Raw genomic sequence first — 23406 nt, 5'->3', positions numbered from 1 at the left:
ACAAAGAGAGAAATGCATGCCTGACTTCTCCTTCCAGTTCCTCCATTTGCCTACGGACAGCAGCATTCATAAACCTCAATTAATGTTCAGAAAAAAAAAGAATGTCATCTGTGCTCCTGTAAATGTTCTCGGAAATGATGACAAGTCGGAAAAAAAGCTTGAACAAACGCTAGCATTTCACCAGAAGGCCTGTTCTATGGTCTTTAAGCCGGTCCTGGCTAAGCTCAGATTCAGGTTGTGAATAGATATATAGCTCACTCCCCCGTAGGTCCATGTACATCCTGTATAATGCAGCATCTGCTGTCAATTGAATGACTGATATACACTCCAGGGGCTCTCCGGAGCAAGAGAAAGGGACACAAATAAAATCTATAGTTATGCGGTTGCTGGTTTTGAAGGAGGTAATTTTTTTTTTCCGACGCCCATTGACTATGAGATGACACTTACATAAATTCTTGTTCCCTGACTGATTTTCTGCAGCTCTAGTCAGGTAGTAACTGCAGTTCTTGTGTAACCTGTGACAAATGTCGAAAGACTCAAGCTGTTGTCACTGGATGGTAAACACACACACACACACACACACACACACACACACACACACACACACACACACACACACACACACACAGACACACACACACACACACACACACACATACACACACACAAACACCTCCAGGAGTGGCAAACCTGGAAGCTAATAGCTTGTGCCGTCTGCTGGCTGTGTGTCTTTGTGCTTGGTGGGGGTTGGCCCTGGTAACTCAGATGTCAGATCATTCTGGCTGTCTAAGCTGCTCAGAGATTCTCCACGCTTTGGAGTGGGTAGACAACTTCTCCATCCCACAGCCCTTTTAGAGTTTGCGGCAGCTTAGCCATGGCATGCGGCTGGAAACACTGTGACTAACGCAGACTGGATTGATGCTGACCCCATCAGTGATGCCATCATCAGGGATTTTTTTTGCAATGGCTGTCGCTGACATATAGATTTGAGTGTGTGCGTGTGTGTGTTTGTGTGTGTGTATGTGTGTGTGTGTGTGTCTGTGTAAGGGTCAGTCACAGCCAAGTGTGTTACCCTGGGGAGAATTAAGAGCTCGGTGACAGAAACACAGATGGATTTCTGTCCTTTCTCAGTAGACTGCCTGTTACACAACAGTGCATATTTGAAGACTGCATGGGGGTACAGTTTGTACTTGTTTGCAGCAACACACAAATGAACACACACACACACACACACACACACAGAGAGAGAGAGAGAGAGAGAGAGAGAGAGAGAGAGAGAGAGAGAGAGAGAGAGAGAGAGAGAGAGAGAGACTGACAAACGCACACACACACACACACACACACACACACACACACACACACAGCCTTCACAGCACTTGAATTTCCCCTGGGGATCAATAAAGTATCTATCTATCTATCTAGCCTGTTCTTCTGTGGTGTGTCAAGCTTGGTGTTTTCTAAAACAACACTGTTTATATTTTAGCCTAATGTTCTGTATTACATTAATGAAGAAATGTCATGAAGGCCAGGTATTGCTAGGTTGTCTTTTGAGGCAGGATGTTTGTATGAAATACCTCTCATTCAGGGTTGAACACATTTCCTCTGTGTTTCAATGAAGCCATGGAATGCACACAGCTGAGAATAGGAGAAATAATGACTTCATGCAGTCGTGTCTGACCCAGAGGTCCACTGCCAATTAAGCTCCTGGGGAAACCAGGCGTTTGGAAAAGGCCAGCCTGGCTGCCAGCATGGGATTTCTAGACATACTTTTACACTCTCAGGGCTCAACACAACAGTGCTATTTTGCCATTTTAACAGCTTCTTCATCCTATGGGTAGTTTCACAATCAGGGTAAGCCTGAAAATGAAACCCTCTTGAAATATCATTATTTATGTTTTTTTGTTGTTGTTTGTTTCATCTGCATTTGTTCAAGGATGAAAAAAATATTCATGGCAATTGGTCATTGACAATTATTAGATTTGCATATTTCCAATGCTAAAGGTGTTTTGAAGTGGACATCTAAAATATATTTTTGCACTTTTTCACCAATTGTCAAGGTGCTGCTAAGTCCAGTCATAACAGTGATAATACATATACATGGATGTTGTTACCCTGATTGTGAAAGTACCCATAGGATGAAGAAGACCCATACCATATGCCTAACCTAACATCTGCCACTGGATAGCCTGGTTGATATTGCTTTTGGATGCTGCCATTGTTTGATTTTGTCTTTTTCTTTTTTTTTCCAGATGCGGGGAGAGCAGTTCACGCACCAGTGCACCTCACAGACAAGGTGCTGGAGCTCTTTAGGAGTAAAACAGAGTTCACCTTCCTGGCCACCATACAGCAGAAGTCCTCTACATCAGGAGTCCTCTTCTCCATCCACGAGTCGGAGCACAGGTAGCATTACATCACCAATATCTTGTTAAAACAAAAAGAAAAGTGTTTTCTATGATTAATGTTTGTAATGGGCCACAGCCTTTCCCATAGACTGATCCAGGCTCTGGCTGTTGTTTCTCTGCTATAGAGAGAGTAGAGCAGTTATTATTACACATTATTATTATTATTACACATTATTATTATTATTATTATTACACATTATTATTATTATTACACATATTATACATAATTTCACTGCATTTCTTACTTCCAGTAACTATATGCATGTGACAATAAACTTCCTTGTAAACTTCCTTGTATTAATGAGTGACTGGCTTTGTTCTCATCTCAGTGTAGCTTGGTGCTCAGAGTGTAATCTAACAGTGGAAAAATGAGAGCATGCTGATGTTTGGCTTTTTTTTTTCCTAGGATTTAGAGACATAAACAGAGTCAGTTAGAGTTCACAAACACAATGCCAAGTTAAATGTTTAGCAGTCAGCAGTCTTCAGAGCAAATTAAGATTTGGCGGTCTAGGCAGGCAGATCACTGCTCATTGAAAGTGTTTTTAAACATGATATGTATATCCTCCTAAATGTATAATATTGTTCTCACATGGTCAATTACAGCCCCCTATTTTGCTGAGTGTTGTGATGGTGGTTGTTGTACAAATCCTGGCAGCTCTACCAGCTCCTTTGTTATTGTATCCAGTGTTTACATTCAAATTTGAGACCTTTTGTGAAACTGGATGAAAAGAATAGTAACGCATCTTTATGAGGGGCCGCTTAGGAAATAATTCATACTTGGTCATACACACACTATTATAACATCATATACACACTATGATAATATCATATACACACTATCATAATCTCACATACACACTATCATAATCTCATATACACACTATCATAATCTTACATATACACTATCATAATCTTATGTGCATCATACACATTACACAGTATTTGTGTGTGAGTATAGTGATGTTTATGTGAGATTATGATACTGTTTATGTAAGATTATGAAAGTGTGTAAATGAGATTATGATAGTGTACAGTATATGTGAGATTATGATAGTGTGTATGTAAGTTTATGATAGTGTGTATGTAAGTTTATGAAAGTGTGTAGGTGAGATTATGATAGTGTATATGTGAGATTATGATAGTGTGTATGACCAAGTATGAATTATTTCTTAAGCGGCACCTATATCTTCATGTCTAAGTGCCATGGATTTAAATGAAACAAACTACCTGAAGATCTGATACCACTATTTGGAGTGTTTTAAAACCTACTTTGTGTAGTGACAGTATGCTACAGTTTTTTTTTTTGTTGCATTTTTGCCCTAGATTATAGTAACTCAACATTCCTTCCCAAATGGAGAATAGCCTACCCCTAGTGTATCGGTTATCATCTACTGTAGTCTGATTAATGAGCATGTTTTCACTGTGAACTGTCTGGTTTGTAGAAAGCATTTTCCCATTATCTTGCTTGAACGTGGAAGTCTATGTTAACCTCTGTCCGGTTAATATGATTATGGTATTAGAATGATCAAATGCATTCTTGTCTAAGCAGTTGAAAGCCTTGTATTTAAATTGAAACATATTTTTGCAGATTTAATGTGATACTTTAGTACATTTGAATTCAAGTATGTTTTATACAATTATGCAGCACGCATTAACATACCGGTACATTGGAACTTAAATTAGCATACCTTTCAGTATTATTGATATATAACATTATTAAATTAACATAACATTGCAGTAAGCAATTCTTTTTTTGTACAGAGCATAACTAGCCCCGCACAAATAAGTCACTTTCCCTGTCCCAATCAGGGAATAAAATGAATGGATTAACAGCATGGATTGGGTTATGGAGCTGAATCAACAGGTACCTCACTGTTCACTAAGATATTGGGAAGAAAAGGGGTAAATAACTGAATGTTTTGTGAATAGTGATCTCGCTAATTAATGAATGAAATCAAGAAAATCGTTGAAATCACTACCGACTAGTGTGTTTGTAAGCGTGTATCTGTGTTGGTGCATGTAGAGAAAAATAGTCAGTTTAAATGTTGCAGGAAGTGTCAGGCATTCGCTGTGAAGGCCTTTTCACTGGCTTTTCACAAGCTGTCTATGAATTATGCTAAAGTTCTGCCTGTCACCTTTTTATCTATTTTAAGCAGACATGAGACTGCCAAACTCATCAACCAACGAGACAGCAAATCAATCTCGACAGACTTACGTGACCTTGTTTCATTTTGGAAAGAGCTAAGGCACAATCTTCACAGAGCACTGGAAATTCTGTGACATGAGCACAGTCTACCAAGACAGATTAACATTATATATGCTGAAAGTGGCAGATGGAAACGTTGAGTGCTGGGCTGATTTGGAGTTGCTAGTGAAGCTTTGGGTGCCTGCATTCTCTCACACATGGGTCACACTCTAAACTCAATAGTGCTGATAGACTGATACTGACATGGTAATATGGTGAATAATACACTGGTACATAACAATGTATTTGGGATTCAGACTGCACAGACACACAATATCGTTACCATCAACCATCAAAGATGTAGGTTACCTTCCATGAGAAAAGCGAACTGTACATTGCATGTTTTTGCCCAAGCTAGGCATTGATCTGTCCATACAGGTCTGAGATGTAGCGCATGTTATTAAATTATTATCCAGGTACGGAATTTGTGATTTCCAGCTTCATATGGGGATACTTTGCACTTTTGCACCTCTCAGGCCAACGGAATTATGGCCCGTAGAGGTTTAAAGTTCACAAAGGTTCATGAATAGCTTGAAGACCGTGGGGATGGTGAAGAAGCATGCACAAAGCTCGCTTGTACAACGTGTGCTGCTACCGCAAGACACCCCCTACCTATCACAGTGGCCTTGTATAGCACACCACTGTTATGACTACAGCCAGATGTCCAAAGTGAAATGTACACATTCTGCCCTCTGGCGCATTGCTATTGTTATTCTGTAGATTTCATAGTGTGAGTCTTGTGCTCACTCCGCTGCATGGGGACCTCGGACTCTTTCATCGGCGGCCTCTGATGGCTCAGGAGAACAAAGGGTGCTTCCTGCTCCAGCAACATTTTGTAGCTCTGCAGCTCCGCTCCGCTACGCTCCGCTCTGCTCTCCCAGGAACGGGCAGAGGTGCCTCTGATGATCCGCCTCAAAAGCACAGCCAGCACTCGCTGCTCCTGTGCAGAGGTGTGAGGACTTCACAGGCACCGGGGGACTACAAAGACAGACACGGGGCTTTTTCTCTGATGTCTGTCGCCCTCTCTGCTCTACACGTTCTCCGTTTGCCGTCGGTGTCATTCTTTCCCTCCAGGCTGTGACACATTCATTCCCCGGTGTAACTAGTTTTGCTGTCTCGCACCAGAGTAAAGCCTGTGAATTTAGATGTTTCAGGATGTGGGTACTAAGAACGTATAATGAAACTGTTTCCAGAATGTGTTTGGAATTTGTAACACTAAATAGTAATTGAAGTAGTAATTGGGATATATGGCCATGTGCGATGGTTGAAGTTGAGTTTTATGGAATAGCCTACCAACTGTAAATTGGGAATAATTAATCAATTTGGGAAGTAATCTTGTTTCCATTCTGATCTTGAATTAGAGTTATTAGCTTTAATGAACTAATGTAACTACATATTATGTATAATTGAATGTCTGATGACGCTTTGCCTGCTATCCCTGCTAATATTTACATGTAGTGTTAATTGTTTAGCATGAATGTAATCTTAGCACAGGAGTGTGCCTTGGTTACCATGGAAACTGTTGAAGAGGAGCAGTGGTCATTTGTTTTGGTGAAACGTTTAAATTAAGCTTCAGTCAACTCAGCGTCACTCTAGGGGGTTGTTAATGAGTACAAGCAGAATCTGACTATGTGGCTATAATATTGTGAATGAAAAAGGCACATTAAATCATTTTGTCAAATAAAAATAAGATAAAGTAACATTATGCTTTTTGTGATACATAAATCACTCAGCTCATGAAATGACCGTTGATGAATTTTCTGTTTCCATTCGAAAAATCCAAAGAAGAAAAGCCTTTAACTTTTTTTTAGAATTTGTCCTTAAAACACATTTTGTTGATGTTCCCAGAAGTCCTCACCTGATGCCTCTTCATCCATTTAAACCAAGGCAGTCATGGCAAATTACAATTCCATTTTTCAGCGAGCCGTCCGATGCTACGTGTCTCTCTGCAGGCTGAGGCTTCGCGTGCAGTGGCACCCTTGTCCTCCCAGAGTGATTAAAAAAAGATTGATATTCGGAAGCCTCGGCACAGCTGCGCTGCTATTCCTGGCCATCTCAGCAGGAGTGAAAAAAGAGAGAGAGAGAGAGAGAGAGAGAGAGAGAGAGAGAGAGAGAGAGAGAGAGAGAGAGAGAGAGAGAAAAGAAACGGAGGGAGGCCGCCGCCGCCAAGCGCATAGGATGGATGGTAGATGCCTGCTTGAGACATGCCTCTGTAGTGTGGTTGTAGCTCAGCTGAGCTGGCTCCCCTGACGCTGCGCCTCTGATGACCCTGTCCACAGCATGTATTTCTGCAGCTATACCAGAACAGACTAAAGGCTCTTCATGGTGCGCTGCCCTTTGATATTCCTGCTTTTTTCTGTTGCCTCTACTGGCCAAGCAGCATCTCTCATGGACTTGTGGTAATTATGTGAGAAACAGTTTTTTTTGGGTCAGTCCCTTTGGTTTGTGACTTCTTTGTATATAGAGGAATATGACACAGATAAATGTTATTTTCTAAGGCTCTTCTTTTTCTGCTGTCATGTTCTTCAGTGCGATCATAAATATGGATGAGGGATGTTTTGAGGTGCACCAATGCAGCATGATTGAGTGGTGGAAAAAATAAAATGCCATGCTCCTTTGTGCTCACTGGAATATATTTTCTCTTTGGCTCTTAATTTCAATTGCACAGATCAGGATCATCACCAACAAAAACACACACACACACACACACACACACACACACACACACACACACACATACAATGCACAAATGTGTGAACATTAAAAGCCTCTGTAATCTTTTACCAGAGGAATTCTCTGGATTCTCTGGATGTTTCTTTTTATTCTTTGAAATCACTCACTCCCATTTCTGACTTTTTTCTTCCCCCACAGCTACTTTGAGCTGGAAAGCAGTGGAGTGAGGGAGGAGATTCGCTACCACTACCGTTTCAAAGGGAAGCCGCGCACCGAGTCCTTCCCATACCGACTGGCTGATGGGCAGTGGCACAAGATTGCCCTGTCCATTAGTGCTACCCACCTCCTGCTCCATGTCGACTGTAACAGGTAATGGTGTAAATGTCTGTGTGAAGATGTAAAATTCCTCATTTGAGCTAAGTGAATTTGACTTCATCCTCCCTATTGCTTTGCTGATGCACAGTTGAAACAAGAGCAATTTGCAGAACTGATTTATTTGAGGCCAGAGGAAGATTAGTGATGGATGCTTTTCGCTGGCACTGAGTGTGTGACCGCAGCAGAATTCCTACAAGAGGGTCATTTAGTTAATTGCAGTATTACTCTGAGTGTATTGACCTGCATTTTGTATTAGTTTGTTTTTGTGTCAGGTGAAGGCTCACAGAAAAGGAATGTAGGATTGCTTAGTCTCAGAGTAGTATTCTGTCAGAAAATGCTTTGATTTCCCAAAGTTTCTTTTCCACAAAGAAGTAGGCTTGTATATGCACAGAATATGCACCCTTTTGTTAAAAGCAACACAAGAAGATTCTAAAAATCTCATATTTTATGCTTTGATATTTTGTGGAGATTTTCGATTTGAGTCACGGATGTTTTTATATGCATGTAAACAGTCACTCTGCACTTTGCAACTTTGACCCAGGCTACAGGAATCCTGATAGCAGTTTTAACGAATACCGAGTCAGCCAGTAACTTGCTTTTGAAAACAGACTGTCCCTGTTTTCCAAGCTTGTTTCAAGCCACCCATCAGGCCGTCATTTTTCATCTTTTTGCCCCCCCCCAAATACGCATTAATGGAGAATTCCAGTGCTGGTGTCAATTGGTGGCACAAAATGGGAGCACAAAGAGCTGGATTTGTGCTGCATCGCCTCCTCTGCCTGCCATTGAACTGCCAGTGCAGGGGCAACAGTGATGTAAGCGCACCTTTGTAAGCGTAGCAGCACACCTTTAAGGGGCGATAATCCCTCCCATGCTAAGCTGCTGCCGCCGAGTCTTTTCAGGAGTGACATAAGCCCTGACACAAAGGGGTGTGATATTTTGAGTGTTTCTTGGCTGCCGGCTTTATCAGCGGAGAAGCATGTGTCTCTGTGACTTGAGAAAACTGATTAGCCGTGTGGTGTTACGATGGAAAATATTTGTGTTCAGGATAATTTGCGTTTGTCAGGCACTGACAGCCTGCAGACGGTTTTAGCGCACTGCTTCATGGCTCATTTCTGTAGGTGTTTCTGAAAATATTGAGCTCGGTTTGAATACTCACTCTCTCCCACTTAGATATTCAACCCACATGTTAATTGATGCATGTGTAGAACTGGGCCCAGTTTCCCGATAACGACGGAGACACGCTCTTAAGAGGGTTTTCTACGATTCATCTTACGATCGTTCGTTTGGTTTTTCCGACTGTTTCCCGAACATGCTCGTAGCGTGAACGCGCGTGCACTGCTCTTAACATGCTCTTAAGGGGAGCTGTCCACGTTAATAGTTCTGAAATATCCTCTGATTTGATGGTGATGTCAGGTGACTGCACGTCACAGGCCTACCGTTCAAACTTCGGATCTACACATTAATTCACATAAATACGAAAATAGAAACACTTTGACATCTGCATGTAAGCATCCCAAGTAGGTTATATACCGCACACAGACATAAATAATTGTAATTATTTAAGATTAGATTGTTGCACCATGCAATACTTTTTCGCTGTGTCACTTAAGAACACGTTTGAAGATAAGAAAGAAGTCGAGTAAGAAAGTGAGGAAATGTGTAGGCTTAGATTTTGATGCAGTAGGCCTACAGTCTAAACCACATGTTCCTTTCTCTGCTTTACCCTTATAGGCCTAATAAAATATAGCCCTCACTTAGCAAAGATAATGGCAACCAATTTGGCAACGTCTCGTTTCATAACTTTATTGCATTTTTGTCCGCTTTTCATCACATTATTATGACCATTAAATGTAGGCTATGCTATTTTGCACGCTAAAATCTGATTCATCACAGGTAAACACAATAAAGAATGAGAACGTAAATTGGATTATGTATTCTAAGTTGTAATTCCTCTGTATATCCTGTTGGTGACCTCAGTGAGAAGTACTGTTAAGACCAGGGCTTTGAACCGATTTTTTTTTCCAATCGGTTCGTTCCAAACAGAAACGGAATTATAACGTTTCCGGTTATGAGTTCCACCAATAAATTGACGTTCCCGAACCGGTTAGAACAAAAAAATACGGTTCCCGGAACGGTTAATTTCGTTCCTGTCAGCTGTTTAATGCTATAGAATTATGTCACATCTTTCTCATCCAGCTTAAACCAATAATAATAATAATTAAATAGGCCTACAATTATTTCAAATGTGTAGTTTATTGTTAAAAGAGAAAATGTCCACACAAACGTAACAACATGATTAAGACACGTGGTTATGCCACTCGGGCAACAACAAATTCCAACTGTCGGGGGGAAAGGCCATCCAGTAGGCCTACTCATACCGTAACAAGCCATCTGTGCATTAGGCAAACAGAGGTGTTGGCGCCATTTAGCCAAATGTTCGCTAGTCCATCATTAACGTGGAGTCGACAAATATAGCTATTGTTATTGTGTTTGGAATGAGCGTTTTAATTAACGATGGATCGTAATTTACCCCTTATTTAAGATGTGGAGTGGAGACTTTGTAATCCACCGCTCTCTCTCCATACAGTCAGCGAATGTCTGATGTGATGTCACACAGGAAGTGAACCTCAGCCGTCATGGTAACGTGCGCAGGAAAATAATTACTTTTTTTTTTAGGCAACGAAAACTTTGAGGAACGAAATAAAACCGGTATTAACCGGTTACCATTATTTTTAAATAAGTGTTCCTGTTCCAGAACATAAAAATAATAACGTTTCCGGTTTCGTTCCTGTTCCCTGTAAAATACAAAAAGTTCCCGGTTTTCGTTTTCGTTCCTTGAACCGGTTCAAAGCCCTGGTTAAGACGCTCTTAGCCGGTAACGAGAACTCTGGAGCACTCGTAGATCTACAAGTGTTTTCACGACGCTCTTAAGCTACGATGGTTTCAGGAAACAGTCGGCAAATCTTCGTAAGAAGTACTTTACGACGCTCTTAGGCTTAAGATGCTTTCGGGGAACTGGGCCCTGGTCCAATGGCTACAATAATATGAAGATTCGATACAAAGCAAACGGCATTCATTTTTATTTGTTTATGGTTGCAGCTAGTTAATATTGTAAATGGCCCATCCCAATTTTCGGATGTCCAATATGTGAGGGATAATGTTTTGTTTGCCGGGCAGTATCGGAAAATAAGTCCTGACAGGGCAGACACGACCTGCGTTGTCCTTAAGGGACTTATTGTGCAATACGAACCAGCAAATAATACATAAACAGAGAAAAAAACTTCCCAAAATATGTCTTTTTGAATTATTTTGTTGCCATTTCATGGCTTCCACAGACAAAAAAGAAAAAGTTCTCCACGCAAATATAACTTGAACATGTCGGGTGTTGTATAGCAACGTAATATTTGTTGACTCTCACTTTCAGTGAAGTTCTGGTGTGATAAGTGAATGCTTGTAGAATGATATAAAATTAGAAATAGAAAGATGTGAATTACAAGTGGAAAACTCATTGCCAAAGACAGTGACTGTTTTCCCTTTTCTTTAAAATGTCGTCAGGTCTCCAATTGGCCAATATCACCATCTATTTGATTGACGTGTTCTTGACAGCCTTCAAAAATCTCTGTTTTTAAAAATACCTGGCTATGTGTGGACATGGTCTCAGAGCCATAGAGATACAGCTCTGGACTGCTTGGTTGAATTACCCATTATGATGCGCTCTCAAACTTTGTTTTACCAGATCTACTTCATAGGTGTCCCGTTATTCAGAACTCATAGCCACCCCACCAGCCAATCAGAAACAAGTATTCTCTCTGAGTGATAAGTAAGGGATAACAGCCGCCGAGGTGTCCTGTTATACGGAATTAATAGATGAGGGCGAGAGGCAAATAACTCCCCGACGGAGTCCATTATTTCCGTATAACAGGACACCTCGAAGGCCGTTATCCCACTGATCACCTAGTTGACACTATAGGCAATAGTCATGCCTTAATAACACGCAAAGAAAACAAGCAGTTCTGTTTAAAAAGAAGCCGACTTGTTCAGTTTGTTGTAGCCTACAAATTCTTTGGCCTTAACAGCAATAGCATGGACATCTAGCTTGTTTACAGTTGATTTCATTGTTGCAAAGCCTGCTTCCAGGCTCAACCATCGTCTTACTATGGTTGTTATAATTACAATTTATAAGCATTGATATAGAACAGTGATTCAACTTTTTTTTACCAGATCTACTTCATAGGTGTCCCGTTATTCAGAATCAATAGCCACCCCACCAGCCAATCAGAAAAGAGTATTTCTTCTCTCCGGGTAGTAAGAATTTTTATCACCCAGAAAGAAGAAATACTCTTTTCTGATTGGCTGGGTGGCTACTGCCTTTCATTTGAGACCAAATTTATGCTTCTACACAAAGGGGTTCATATTGTAAGAAAAACACAAGGTGTTCATAGGAAAAAGGATGATTCTTCGATTCTTAATGCAGCCAGAGACTTTCTAATGAGGAAACAAAGCACTCAAACAATCCTCCATAGAAATGCATGGGGTTAGTTTGTAACGCCAATATGGCCGTTGTCTACACATTACATTTTATTACATTTAGCAGACACTTCTTGACCAAAGTGACTTACATATGTCAGCTATATTACAATAATAATAATAATAATAATAACTTGGTTTTATATAGCGCCTTTCAAGTAACCCAAGGTTACAACAAACAGTAGATTGTTCCAAAGGGTGGGGGCAGCAACACAGAAGGCTCTGTCACCAAAAGTCCGTAGCCTGGAACGGGGGATGACAAGCTGGTCCTTGCCAGAGGACCTCAGGGACCTTGGCTGGGAGTGATGCTGGATGAGATCGGAGAGGTACTGGGGAGCAAGAGCATTGAGGGATTTGTATGTAAGGAGTAATATTTTGTAGGTGATGCGTGACTTCACCGGGAGCCAGTGAAGCTGCTTGAGTGTGGGGGTAGCCGAGTTTTGGACACGCTGTAGCTTGTCCAGTGCTTTGGTGGGAAGACCATAAAGGACACCGTTACAGTAGTCCAGACGGGAGGTGATGAAGGCATGTGTCAGAGTCTCCGCAACAGTGTCTGACAGTGAGAGCCGGAGTCTGCAGATGTTTTTGAGGTGGAAGAAGGCGGATTTGGTGATGTTACTGATGTGAGCTTGGAGTGAGAGGTTGCAGTCCAGAGTCACACCCAAGTTACGCACTTCATGGGAGGGCCTGATGGTAAAGCCATCTACGTTCAATAAGACGTCCCCAACTTTCTTGAACAGAGACGGAGAGGCCACCACCATGAGCTCTGTCTTGTTGTTGTTGAGTTTGAGCAGGTTGGTGGCCATCCAAGTCTTTATGTCATGCAGGCAGTGAACTAGTTACAGTATAGGGGAGGGAGATTGGTAGATGGTTTAGCGCTAATATAGAGCTGGGTGTCGTCAGCATAGCAGTGGAAACTGAGCCCATGCTGACGGGTGATTTGGCCGAGAGGGAGCATATAGATGGTGAACAGCAGGGGGCCAAGCACTGAGCCTTGGGGCACGCCGTGGTTGACTGGAGCTGGGGTCGAGTTGGAATCCTTGATAGTGATGTATTGCGTCCTAGTGAAGAGGTAGGAGTGAAACCAGGAGAGAGCGGAGTCAGAGAGTCCTAAGTGTTCATGAAGACGGTGAAGCAAGATGGTATGGGAGACTGTGTCAAAAGCTGCAGATAGGTCTAGGAGAAGCAGGGCTTGAAAACGAAATTCTTTTTCAAACGTTCCGTTTTGAACGGTTCAGGTAGGCCTATGTTTAACGTTTTCGTTCTTGCATGCGTTCCGCCACCAACATATCGGTCCTGAACCGGTTCGGAACGCAAAATACTGTATCGTTCGTTCTTAAAGTTCCGGCAGTGTTTGGCGGGCCTATCAAGTCTATTTTTGTGGACTTTACCTTAGAATAGACATACTCTATTATTTCCCCTTGATTTAGCCTATACCGTAGCTATGCCCAAAAATAATAAATCACAGGCGGCATCCAAAAACATTCAGATGGGCTATCCATCCCATAGCCTACAGACTGTAGGCCTAACCTATGCCTATAAATAATTTCTCATCAAAAATATTTCTGGATACGTGCTAAACTCCTTACCTGGTTGTAGCCTAAGTTTTATCCAAATGGAGATCTTCAAAGGCTTGCGCTATAATTCCAACCCTGTTTATAAACGAACCTGTCTGTTGCTAACAAGGCCTATCTAAAATTTCCCGTTTAACTCTTCTACATAGAATAGGCTATAATTGCGCAGACATTTCAAATCCCGACTTTAAAACGACAAGGCGTGGACAGGCAAAATAGGCTATTACGCATAGGCTACAAACAATTTCCAAATCAGTTTCAGTAGCCTACGCTACGAGCTGGCCTAAGATCCGAAGTGGCAGACGGATAGGTTACATTACAACAGCAAGACAAAATATACACATTTGGACCAAAGGTCCATTTATTCGTTTTTGTTTTTTTCAAACTGCAGAAATCAAATTATTAGGCTGTTCGCCTACAGTAGTTGGCTACATAGCGGCTTGTTAGCTCACATTAACAGTGTAGATGTGGGCTTGTTTTTCGCACAACCGGAAATAGTCTCCCTGACATAGGATATGCTTTTGTGAAATTTTATAAAATATATAGAGAACGAAAAAAAAAACGTTATTAACCGGTTTTGTGGATTTCAGAATAACGTTTCTGTTCCGGAACAGTTGAAGACCATTTTGTTTTTGTTTCCGTTTCCGCTCCTCGTAAAATTCCGTAAAATTCCGTTCGTTTTCGGTTTTCGTTTTCGTTCCTTGAACCGGTTCGGAGCCCTGAGGAGAAGGCTGATGAGGCCGTTGTCTGCAGCTATGAGGAGGTCGTTCATGATCTTAATGAGCGCTGTCTCCGTGCTGTGGTGGGGTCGAAAGCCAGATTGGAGGGGTTCATAGAGCTGCAGGTGGATGTCGTCCACTTTCTGCTGGAAGAAAGTTTGGAACTTGCAGCAGAGTTCTGCAGCATCTGATGGTTGGGGTGGATCTGGAGGGCGGAGGAGACGGTTTACAGTTGAGAAGAGCTGCTTTGGTTCATTCTGGTGTTTACTGATGAGAGTGGAGTAGTACAGAGTTTTAGCCCTGGAGAGAGCCTTTTTGTAATTCCCCACATGATCTTTGTAGGCCTCTTGATGTACAACCAGTCCAGATTTTTTGTACAGCCTTTCAAGCCGGCGCACAGCTGCCTTCAGATGGCGGAGCTCAGGAGTGAACCAAGGCGCGGGCTGGCTGAAAGTGACGGACCGATTCTTCAGGGGGACTACAGCATCCAGACTGTGAGAGAGAGCTTTGTTGTAGTGCTCAGTAAGGGCATCCACAGAGTAGCTGGAGGGGTGGGAGGCAAGATGTTCTGCCAGAATGCTCGACAGTACAGGTGTGGATACGTGTTTGATGTTCCTGAACGTGATTGTTCGATTCACACGCAGTCTGGGTGGGGGCTCAGGTACCGAGAAGAGGATGGCACGGTGATCTGAGACAGCTAGGTCCAGGCATTGGAGATTGAGGGGAGTTATGCCAGTGGAGCAGACTAAATCCAAGGTGTGGCCTATGTCATGTGTGGGGCCATGTACATGCTGCGTTATGTTTAAACACTCAAGGATAGATAAGAACTCTGTTGCAAATGGGCAGTGTACTGCAAGTATGGTGAAGGGACTTACTATTGCAAGCAGAGTACTGTATGTATGATGTATGTGAGTGATGACAGTGAAGATGTGTGTGTGGGCGGGAGGGGAGTGGAGCAGTGACTGTGTATGTGTGTGTGTGTATGTAGTGTGTGTGTGGGTAGGTGGGGGCAGTGTGCTGTAAGTATGTAGAGGATGTGTGTTGGAGAAGATCCTGAAGACAATGTGCTGTGTATGTAGGGAGGGGGGGCAGTGTGCAGCAAGTATGTAGAGGAGGCTTACTGTAACTAGCAGTGTGCTGTATGTATGTGAGGTGATGACAGTGATGATGTAAGTGTGTGTGTTTTGTGTGTGTGTGTTGGGGATGGGGGTGGGTGGGGGCAGAAAGGCTAGGCAATCAAGGACATGGGTAGATAGATGGAAGAGAAATCAAAAATAATAAATAAAAAGTTCTATGGAGATGTGCAAAAGTTGGAGAAAGTCAGATATGTGTGTGTGTGTGTTTTGACGTGTGATGAAATAAGAAAATAAATAAAAGGTCTGTAGCATAGGGAGAGGGATGTAAAAGTGCTAAAAGTCATGTAGGTGTGTGTGTGTGTGTGTGTGTGGGGGGGGGGGGGTCATGAGTGCAAATTCAGTATAGTGTGAATTCAGAGTTGGGAAATGTTTGAGAGTGCTGAGGAGTGAATGTGTGCAAAGTCAGTATAGTGTGAGTTCAGAGTTCGGAGATGGCCTGGGGATAAAAACTTCTCCTGATTCTCTCAGTTCTGGCTTTGTGACTACATAGGCGTCTTCTTGATTTCAGAGGTAGGAATAATCCATTGTTAGGATGAGAAGAGTCCTTCAGAATCTTTTGGGCTCTTAGGAGTACTCTTCTGGAATAGATATCTTGTAGAGCAGGGAGTTGAGTTCTTATAGTACGTTCAGCTGAGCGCACTACTCTCTGCAGAGTACTACAATCTCTAACTGTGGAGTTCCCATACCAGGTGATGATGCTACCAGTTAGAACACTCTCAACCGCTGAAGTTTAGAAGGCCTTCATGATGGATGTAGAAACTTTGAATTTCCTTAGCTGACGAAGGAAGTAGAGTCGTTGTCTGGACTTCTTCAGAACATATTGAGTGTTAACAGTCCATGTTAAGTCTTCAGTAATGTGGACACCAAGGTATTTAAAACTTGTGACTCTCTACAGGTTGTCCGCTGATCATTAGTGGGGTGTAGCTGTAGTTCTGCTGCTTCCTTCTCTAATCCACTACCATTTCCTTGGTTTTATTGATATTCAGTGTCAAGCTGTTAGATTGACACCACTGTGCCACCTCATCAACCTGATCCAAGTAGAGCTGTTCATTGTTGTTACTAATCAGGCCCAAGATCACTGTGTCATCTGCAAACTTGATGATGGAGGTATGACTACTGTTGGCTTTGCAGTCATATGTGTAGATGTTGTACAGCAGTGGACTCAAAACACAGCCTTGGGGAGCACCAATGCTGATGGTTAATGAGTCAGATGTCAGACCCCCCACTCTAACCACTTGTGAACGGTTGGTGAGGAAGTCAAATATCCAGTGACACAGGGTGGTGTTCAGTCCTAAGGCCTTCATCTTTGTGACCAAGGTGAGAGGTACTATCGTGTTGAATGCTGAACTAAAGTCAATGAACAGCATCCTCATATAATTCCCATTCCCCTCCTCCAGGTGAGTTAAGGTGGTGTGCATGAGGTTTGAGATGGCATCCTCTGTAGACCTGTTGGCTCTGTAAGCAAATTGGAGGGGGTCGAAAAAGGCAGTGAGGGATGAGCAGATAATGTTTTTCACAAGCTTCTCAAAACAGTTCATCACTGTAGACGTCAGGGCTACTGGGCGGTAGTCATTCAGACATGATGGACTTTTGTTTTTCGGTACTGGAACAATAACAGACTGCTTGAGGCAAGTATGAACTGTTTCTTGAGCCAATGATGTGTTAAATATATAAGTGAACACAGGAGCTGAGCAGCGCAGGATTTCAAAACTCTGTTAGAAATTCCATCCGGTCCAGCAGCTTTTCTACAATTAACCCTCCTAAAGGCATTGCTCACGTCGACCTCAGAGACACAGAAAGGTGCATCCTCATTTGCTTCACATGCTGCAGTGCAAGACAGTCTGTGTTTTTCATGTCAAAGCGAGCATAAAAAGCATTAAGTTCATCAGGGAGAGCTTTGCTCACATTCATCATAGGAGGGGACTTTCTTTCAAAGCCAATGATGGTTCGGAGTCCTTCCCACACTCGTGCTGGATCACCCTCCAAGAAATCGGCTTCAACTTTGTCTCTATAGCGCCGCTTAGCATCTTTAATAGCTCTACGTAAACTATAAGATGCTGCTTTGTAATCCGTCATATCCCCTGAAATAAGCCCAGCATTATAAGTCATGGTGCGTGTCTTTAATGCCGTTCTCACTTCTCTATCCACCCATGGCTTCTGGAAACATGGCTTCTGAAAACTACAGTGTCTGAGCTTTCCAAAGAGGTCAAGCATTTGATTATAGGTCAAACTAGGTGGGAACAGGGGCCATTTTTATGAAAAATGTTTTACATTGTTTTGTTTTTTACACAAATCCCTATGAAATTAAATGTATGACTAGTATCTACACTAAGTACTTATTTAACTTTACCCTTAAGCAAACTGATATAAGTATAGTATTTCTAAGAAGCTCAATGACACCCCTGAACTTGCTCTATAATGTAGGCAAACATTAGCTTGAATTTCTTGAATTTCCCCTGGGGATCAATAAAGTATCTATCTATCTATCTATCTATCTGCATTCAGACCTACAGTACGTAAGACCGGAGGTTTTGAACAACATAAACGGTCATTTGGAAGTCTGAACTTAGCCGGCTGTTCTACTGCTCCCCTCCTAGTATTTCCGACGGACATTACGTAAATGAGCTCATGTCTGAACGAAGCGAAGAACATGAGGAGATTCAGTTCATGTGCGTTCATGTGCGTGTTCAACCACGTTCAACCTGTTCAACCACACAGAGATTCTGTTCATGTGCGTTGGTGTTGTTCACACGTATGACCATATAATCTCAGCATGTTAGCATCATATCTGAATCACCCGAAGGGTCAGACCTCCGTTTGACAAAGCTCTGCATATACTCTGGAGGTTATATCTGAAAGCAACTATTGTAAATGACCTCCCTTCTTGTAAAAATGGCTGTAAGTTCACAATCCCCCCATGGTTTTAAAATATGGGATTGAAAAAAAAGAGGTTGGAAAAAAAGATAAATGGTTGAATTGACATGGAATAGCCCTTTTATGATTTCATTATAATTAAGACTAAGTATGAACATTTAGTTAAGTGCATCATAATCCATCTGCTACAGATTTCAAAGCATCCGGTTACTTCGTCCACACACTTCTCTCGTTTTAGCAAATCTACTTCAGAAACACTTATCATGTCCGCTACATTATATAGTCTCCTTCTCACGCTCTGTTTCTTTCATTCAGGGCTTTAGATTAAGTAAGCCTACAACAACCACTCTTTATACATATATACCCTTCCTTTTGTGCTTGCTGAAGTTATTAGCAAATATGGATAAGTGAATATACCTTAGAGAAAACTTGCATTTCTACGGACAGAGGGATAAAAGAAGATTATTCTGCAAATCCTCTTAAGATCCAGGTAGTCTCCCACGTGGATATTTATAAAAGTTAAAGTAAACAAACCCACACAGCCCTGAGTTGGATCATTATTTGTTAATATGGTCTGGAATGCACTTATTGTAATTTTGGTGGATTTGTAATATATTTTATATGAAAAATTATATACAATAAATATGGTAATCTTATGCATATCTCATGCTGCAGGTTCTCTCATTACCTCAAAATTCAGCCACTGTGAGATTTAATCCCTCCTCTCTCGGCTTCATGTCCAGATTTCATAATCCACTTATACGACTTCTCTTTACTTGGACAGTGAAGATACTGTAGTTATCAGATTGTTTGGATCATGTGAATATGTGACACATGTTATGAACAAATGCATTTAAATGCAATGTGGCAGAGGCAGTTTTCACTGTTCACTATTTCGACAATGCAAATGATGGTAGTAGCAGTTTAGAATGACCTTATGCTAACTATACATGAAAAGATGCAAACACTAAAGTAAGACCGCTGGACATGCTTACCAAGAGATGTTTTGCAACTGATCAGGGCTACAATGCATACTTCTAATCAATATTATGAGCTTTGCAAACAGAAAAGAAAGATGGAGTTTAGATTGTTATGATATTGTTTCAGAAGTGTATTTACAATATACAGTATAACCTTTAGAAAAAATCCATTTAAATCTTCCTGCAAGTAGAGGTCAGCTGCTCGTTAATGAAATATATTTCTTGTATCATGGCAACCAGGAGGACAGTACTATTGCTATTGTCCATTAATGGCACAAACATGACTGTCCTATCATTTAAAAGATATATTGGCCTATGCCTGACTATTTTAACTATAGTATTTAAGTATACTAAGTATTTACATAGTCAGTTTGAAAGTTGTTTATATTATTCAAATGCTAAAAAATGGTAATAGTGAATTGCATTTCTTAGATGCTTCTATCCAACATGACAGAGCCTCTTAATAGGACTCAACTGCTCACCAGGCGGCTCTGTGTTGCTCCACCACGCCTAGTTTAACGTCTTTCTGCATGTAAGCTATAAAATGTCTGCAAAACATGGAGACGATGAAATTCACCTCAGGATTGCCCACTAAAACTGAGTTATGAGATATGCATGCTGTGTTTTCTTCACTGTCAGCAAGAATCTCAGGTAGGACAAATCAGATACACAGATGTTCAACACTGTCTAGACTATCAAATGTTTGACCCCAACACATACGGTAATGTATGAGCACAGTACACTGACATCCCTGTTTAACCTTTAATTTACTCTACGGTTGTTAATGTCAAGTATCATTAATCAAAAGAATAGTTTAAAATGTCCATCTCTACATAGAAGTTTTCATCATCAGAACAGTCCTACACATAATGAAGTGTAAATGCATTACCATTGTCATTCGAAGCATTAAATGTGGAGTTGGCATTGGATAACACACTTTGACAATGCCCTCTAAATGAGCTTAAATGACTGTTTTGCATCGGAAACAGCCTGTAACATTCATTTGTCTAGTCCTATGCTCTTTTAGTAATCACTGTTTTACTGAAGTTCCAACCCGCCTTTGTGTTCGCATTCGCAAGTCTAAACCTTGAGCCTTTGCAACCCAGTGAAGTCGTGCGTGGGAGTTCCCAAGCTGAGCCGCGATTCTGGAGATGATAGAATATTGTGGAAATATAATGCATCACGGCAAGCTAATCTGGCATTCTCATGTTGATTGCTGTGCATGGAGCAGGAGCAGGAGCATGGTGCTGTAGCACGGTTTGGGGCTGTGGGCCCGTAGTGGAGGAGGAACTGTGGCAGTGGTGGGTGACGTGCAATAAAAAGGCTGGCTATGCTTAAGCTTAAAACGCCCTGATGGCTTCGCGCGCGCTTTTGATCATCCCTCGCTCGCACAAAGACCCATTTCTGATCTGTCTTAGAGCCAAGCATTGAGTAAAAGTTCTGGGGGATGAAAAGTGACAGAGATTTTTTGGAGTGCTTAACAATGTCTAAAATTTCCAGAATTATATAACACCGCAAGCATGTCCTCCCCCTCATTGGTCTATTGGGTGTTCGTTTTAACCACCAGTTTCACTGAAGTGTACTCATACAGCTTATTAATACTCTCTCTCTGTGTGTGTGTGTGTGTGTGTGTGTGTGTGTGTGTGCGTACGCACACACAGTATGTGTGTACTGTTTGGTCAGCAAGTGTACAACCATTTCCATGTGTATTTGTGATCTGTTGTGAGCATCTTGATAAGGCACACACAGCTCTGTTTCAATGGTTATCTCCCAGTTCAGCCTTCCCATCCCATCCCCTGGGCATCCGTGAGAATCACCCAGCATTGTCGCCAAATATGCAGATAGTTCATTAGAGTAATAGCATTTGCTATGCCTGTCACATTCATTGCCAGTTGTAGCAGGCCCGTACACAGGAGCTCGCTCACAGGCCTCTGTGGAGGGAAATAAACCGGGTGCCCTATTTAACCCAAATATAACCCCATGAATTGCTTTGCATTGCCTGGCAGGCAGGCATGTCTTTTTTGGGGGCATTGTTTTGCCCGTAAACAATGGGCAAATAGAACAGTAATATAACAAGAAGTAGTGACTGTGTATCTGTCTGGAGGGAAAGAGGAACTCTCTCGCATTGACGTGTTTCCCTCAGGGATCTTTTTAAGTGGGCTCACAACAGTCATTTGTTTGAATTTTCCCCTTGTATAACTACTAGATGTGTCTCCTAGTGTACTGCGCAATATGTTGTGTACAATTTTTGTACAATTTTGTTTATCTTGTCCAATGTCAGTGTACAAATCCCACTAACAACTTTAGTGTGAATATTATGAAAATTAATTTCAAGATTACAGTTTTATCAAACCATTGGTCCTTGGTTTATATAAAATGTTCTGTATGTAGCCTTACATAACACCTTTGTGGACAGTGCTTCAAACTTAAATGTTGTAAATGCACTTGTATATATTCATGAGTGAACAGCATGAGTGTTTAAACTAATCAGTGTAACTCTGTCTGTGTTTCTACACGAACATTCCGTGGGAATGTTGGTGTTTAAATCCAATCCTACCACCTGTGTTTAATGGAGAAATTGATCTGAAATTTAAATGAGCTGTCTGAGTCACAGGCCTTTGCTCTCTGCACTCCCTCGCGTCCTCGTCCAAAAAAACCTCCTCATGCCTCTGAGTCAGTCTCCTCTCCTCTCCTCGGCACAGTCCTCCACTCTAGTGGGAGGTAAATGGACGAGGCAGCCTCACTTGAACTGTGAGACACTCTGTAAACAGTTCGTGTACATAAGAGGCTGTTTAGAATAATCAATTCGGGCACTTGGCTGATGGATGGGGATGGTGGTGTGCTGGTAGTTGTGGAGGTGGTGGACGCGGTGGGCAGATGTGTGAGAGAGCATACAGGCCACCCAAATGATTTCCCATGGAGGGTCATTTACTCACCGAGCCTCTGAAGTAATGAGGAATTATTGACCACTCATGTCAACAAATCTGTCTCACTTCCATTAACACTTTTTATGTCTACAAATTATGTTTTTTTTATTATTAGGAGTGTCCTCAGGTTGGTTGTAAAAGCCATCAGTTGTAAGAAGAAGAGCAGCATATTTAAGAAGCAATGATGTTTGAGCATCATAATAGTGAGTGCCAATAATAGTCAATTATATTCCCTCAATTATTAATGGGTTTGATTCACAAAACAAGGCAAGTCATGCATTATTGATACTGCACAGTATGTTTACTCTCAGAGTAATTAACTGTCTCACTGTTCATGCACAGAGCAGCCACTTTAAAATCAATGGCTCAACAACCGTAAGGAACAGCGAAAAAGAACATGTCTGTAATCAGCACCAAATAATGTTAACAAAGCTCAACAGATCGCACCACACTGATCTACCCTCTTTTATACAACACTTAGGTCTGCTTAATATCTGATTGGATGAGAGGCATTCCATGAGTGGCAATATTCCAGGACATCCCCACTCAGACTCTTCACCCCTAGTAATCACTTTGCATTGAGTTGTCCAACATCCCCACTCAGACTCTTCACCCCTAGTAATCACTCTGCATTGAGTTGTCCAACATCCCCACTCAGACTCTTCACCCCTAGTAATCACTCTGCATTGAGTTGTCCAACATCCCCACTCAGACTCTTCACCCCTAGTAATCACTCTGCATTGAGTTGTCCAACATCCCCACTCAGACTCTTCACCCCTAGTAATCACTCTGCATTGAGTTGTCCAAGGTGAATATTCCATTCATTCAAAGCGAGTAGTGATGGATGGATAACAGTAGACGCCAAGACTATTGATTGACTAGAAAAATACAACTTGATGTCTTTAAACTTGATTAGCGGTAGTTGTAAGGAGAACTGTTATGTAAAAGTCCCTGGCCTTGTGCATACAGTGCGG

General features: G+C 41.7%; 1 protein-coding gene across 1 annotated transcript in view; it reads left to right on the top strand.

Annotated features, from left to right (window-relative positions):
* LOC121681975 (protein kinase C-binding protein NELL1-like) overlaps positions 1-23406 on the top strand; it is a 168626-nt gene that overhangs the window by 17521 nt on the left and 127699 nt on the right. Inside the window, exons 3-4 of the mRNA XM_042061943.1 lie at positions 2250-2400; positions 7519-7689. Of these exons, the coding sequence (XP_041917877.1) occupies positions 2250-2400; positions 7519-7689 (322 nt within the window). The remainder of the gene's footprint in view (positions 1-2249; positions 2401-7518; positions 7690-23406) is intronic.

This window comes from Alosa sapidissima, chromosome 14, assembly GCF_018492685.1.
Source record: "Alosa sapidissima isolate fAloSap1 chromosome 14, fAloSap1.pri, whole genome shotgun sequence".
NCBI lineage: Eukaryota > Metazoa > Chordata > Actinopteri > Clupeiformes > Clupeidae > Alosa > Alosa sapidissima.
The sequence above is the reverse complement of the archived record's forward strand: the minus strand, read 5'-3'. Positions and strand labels throughout refer to the sequence as shown.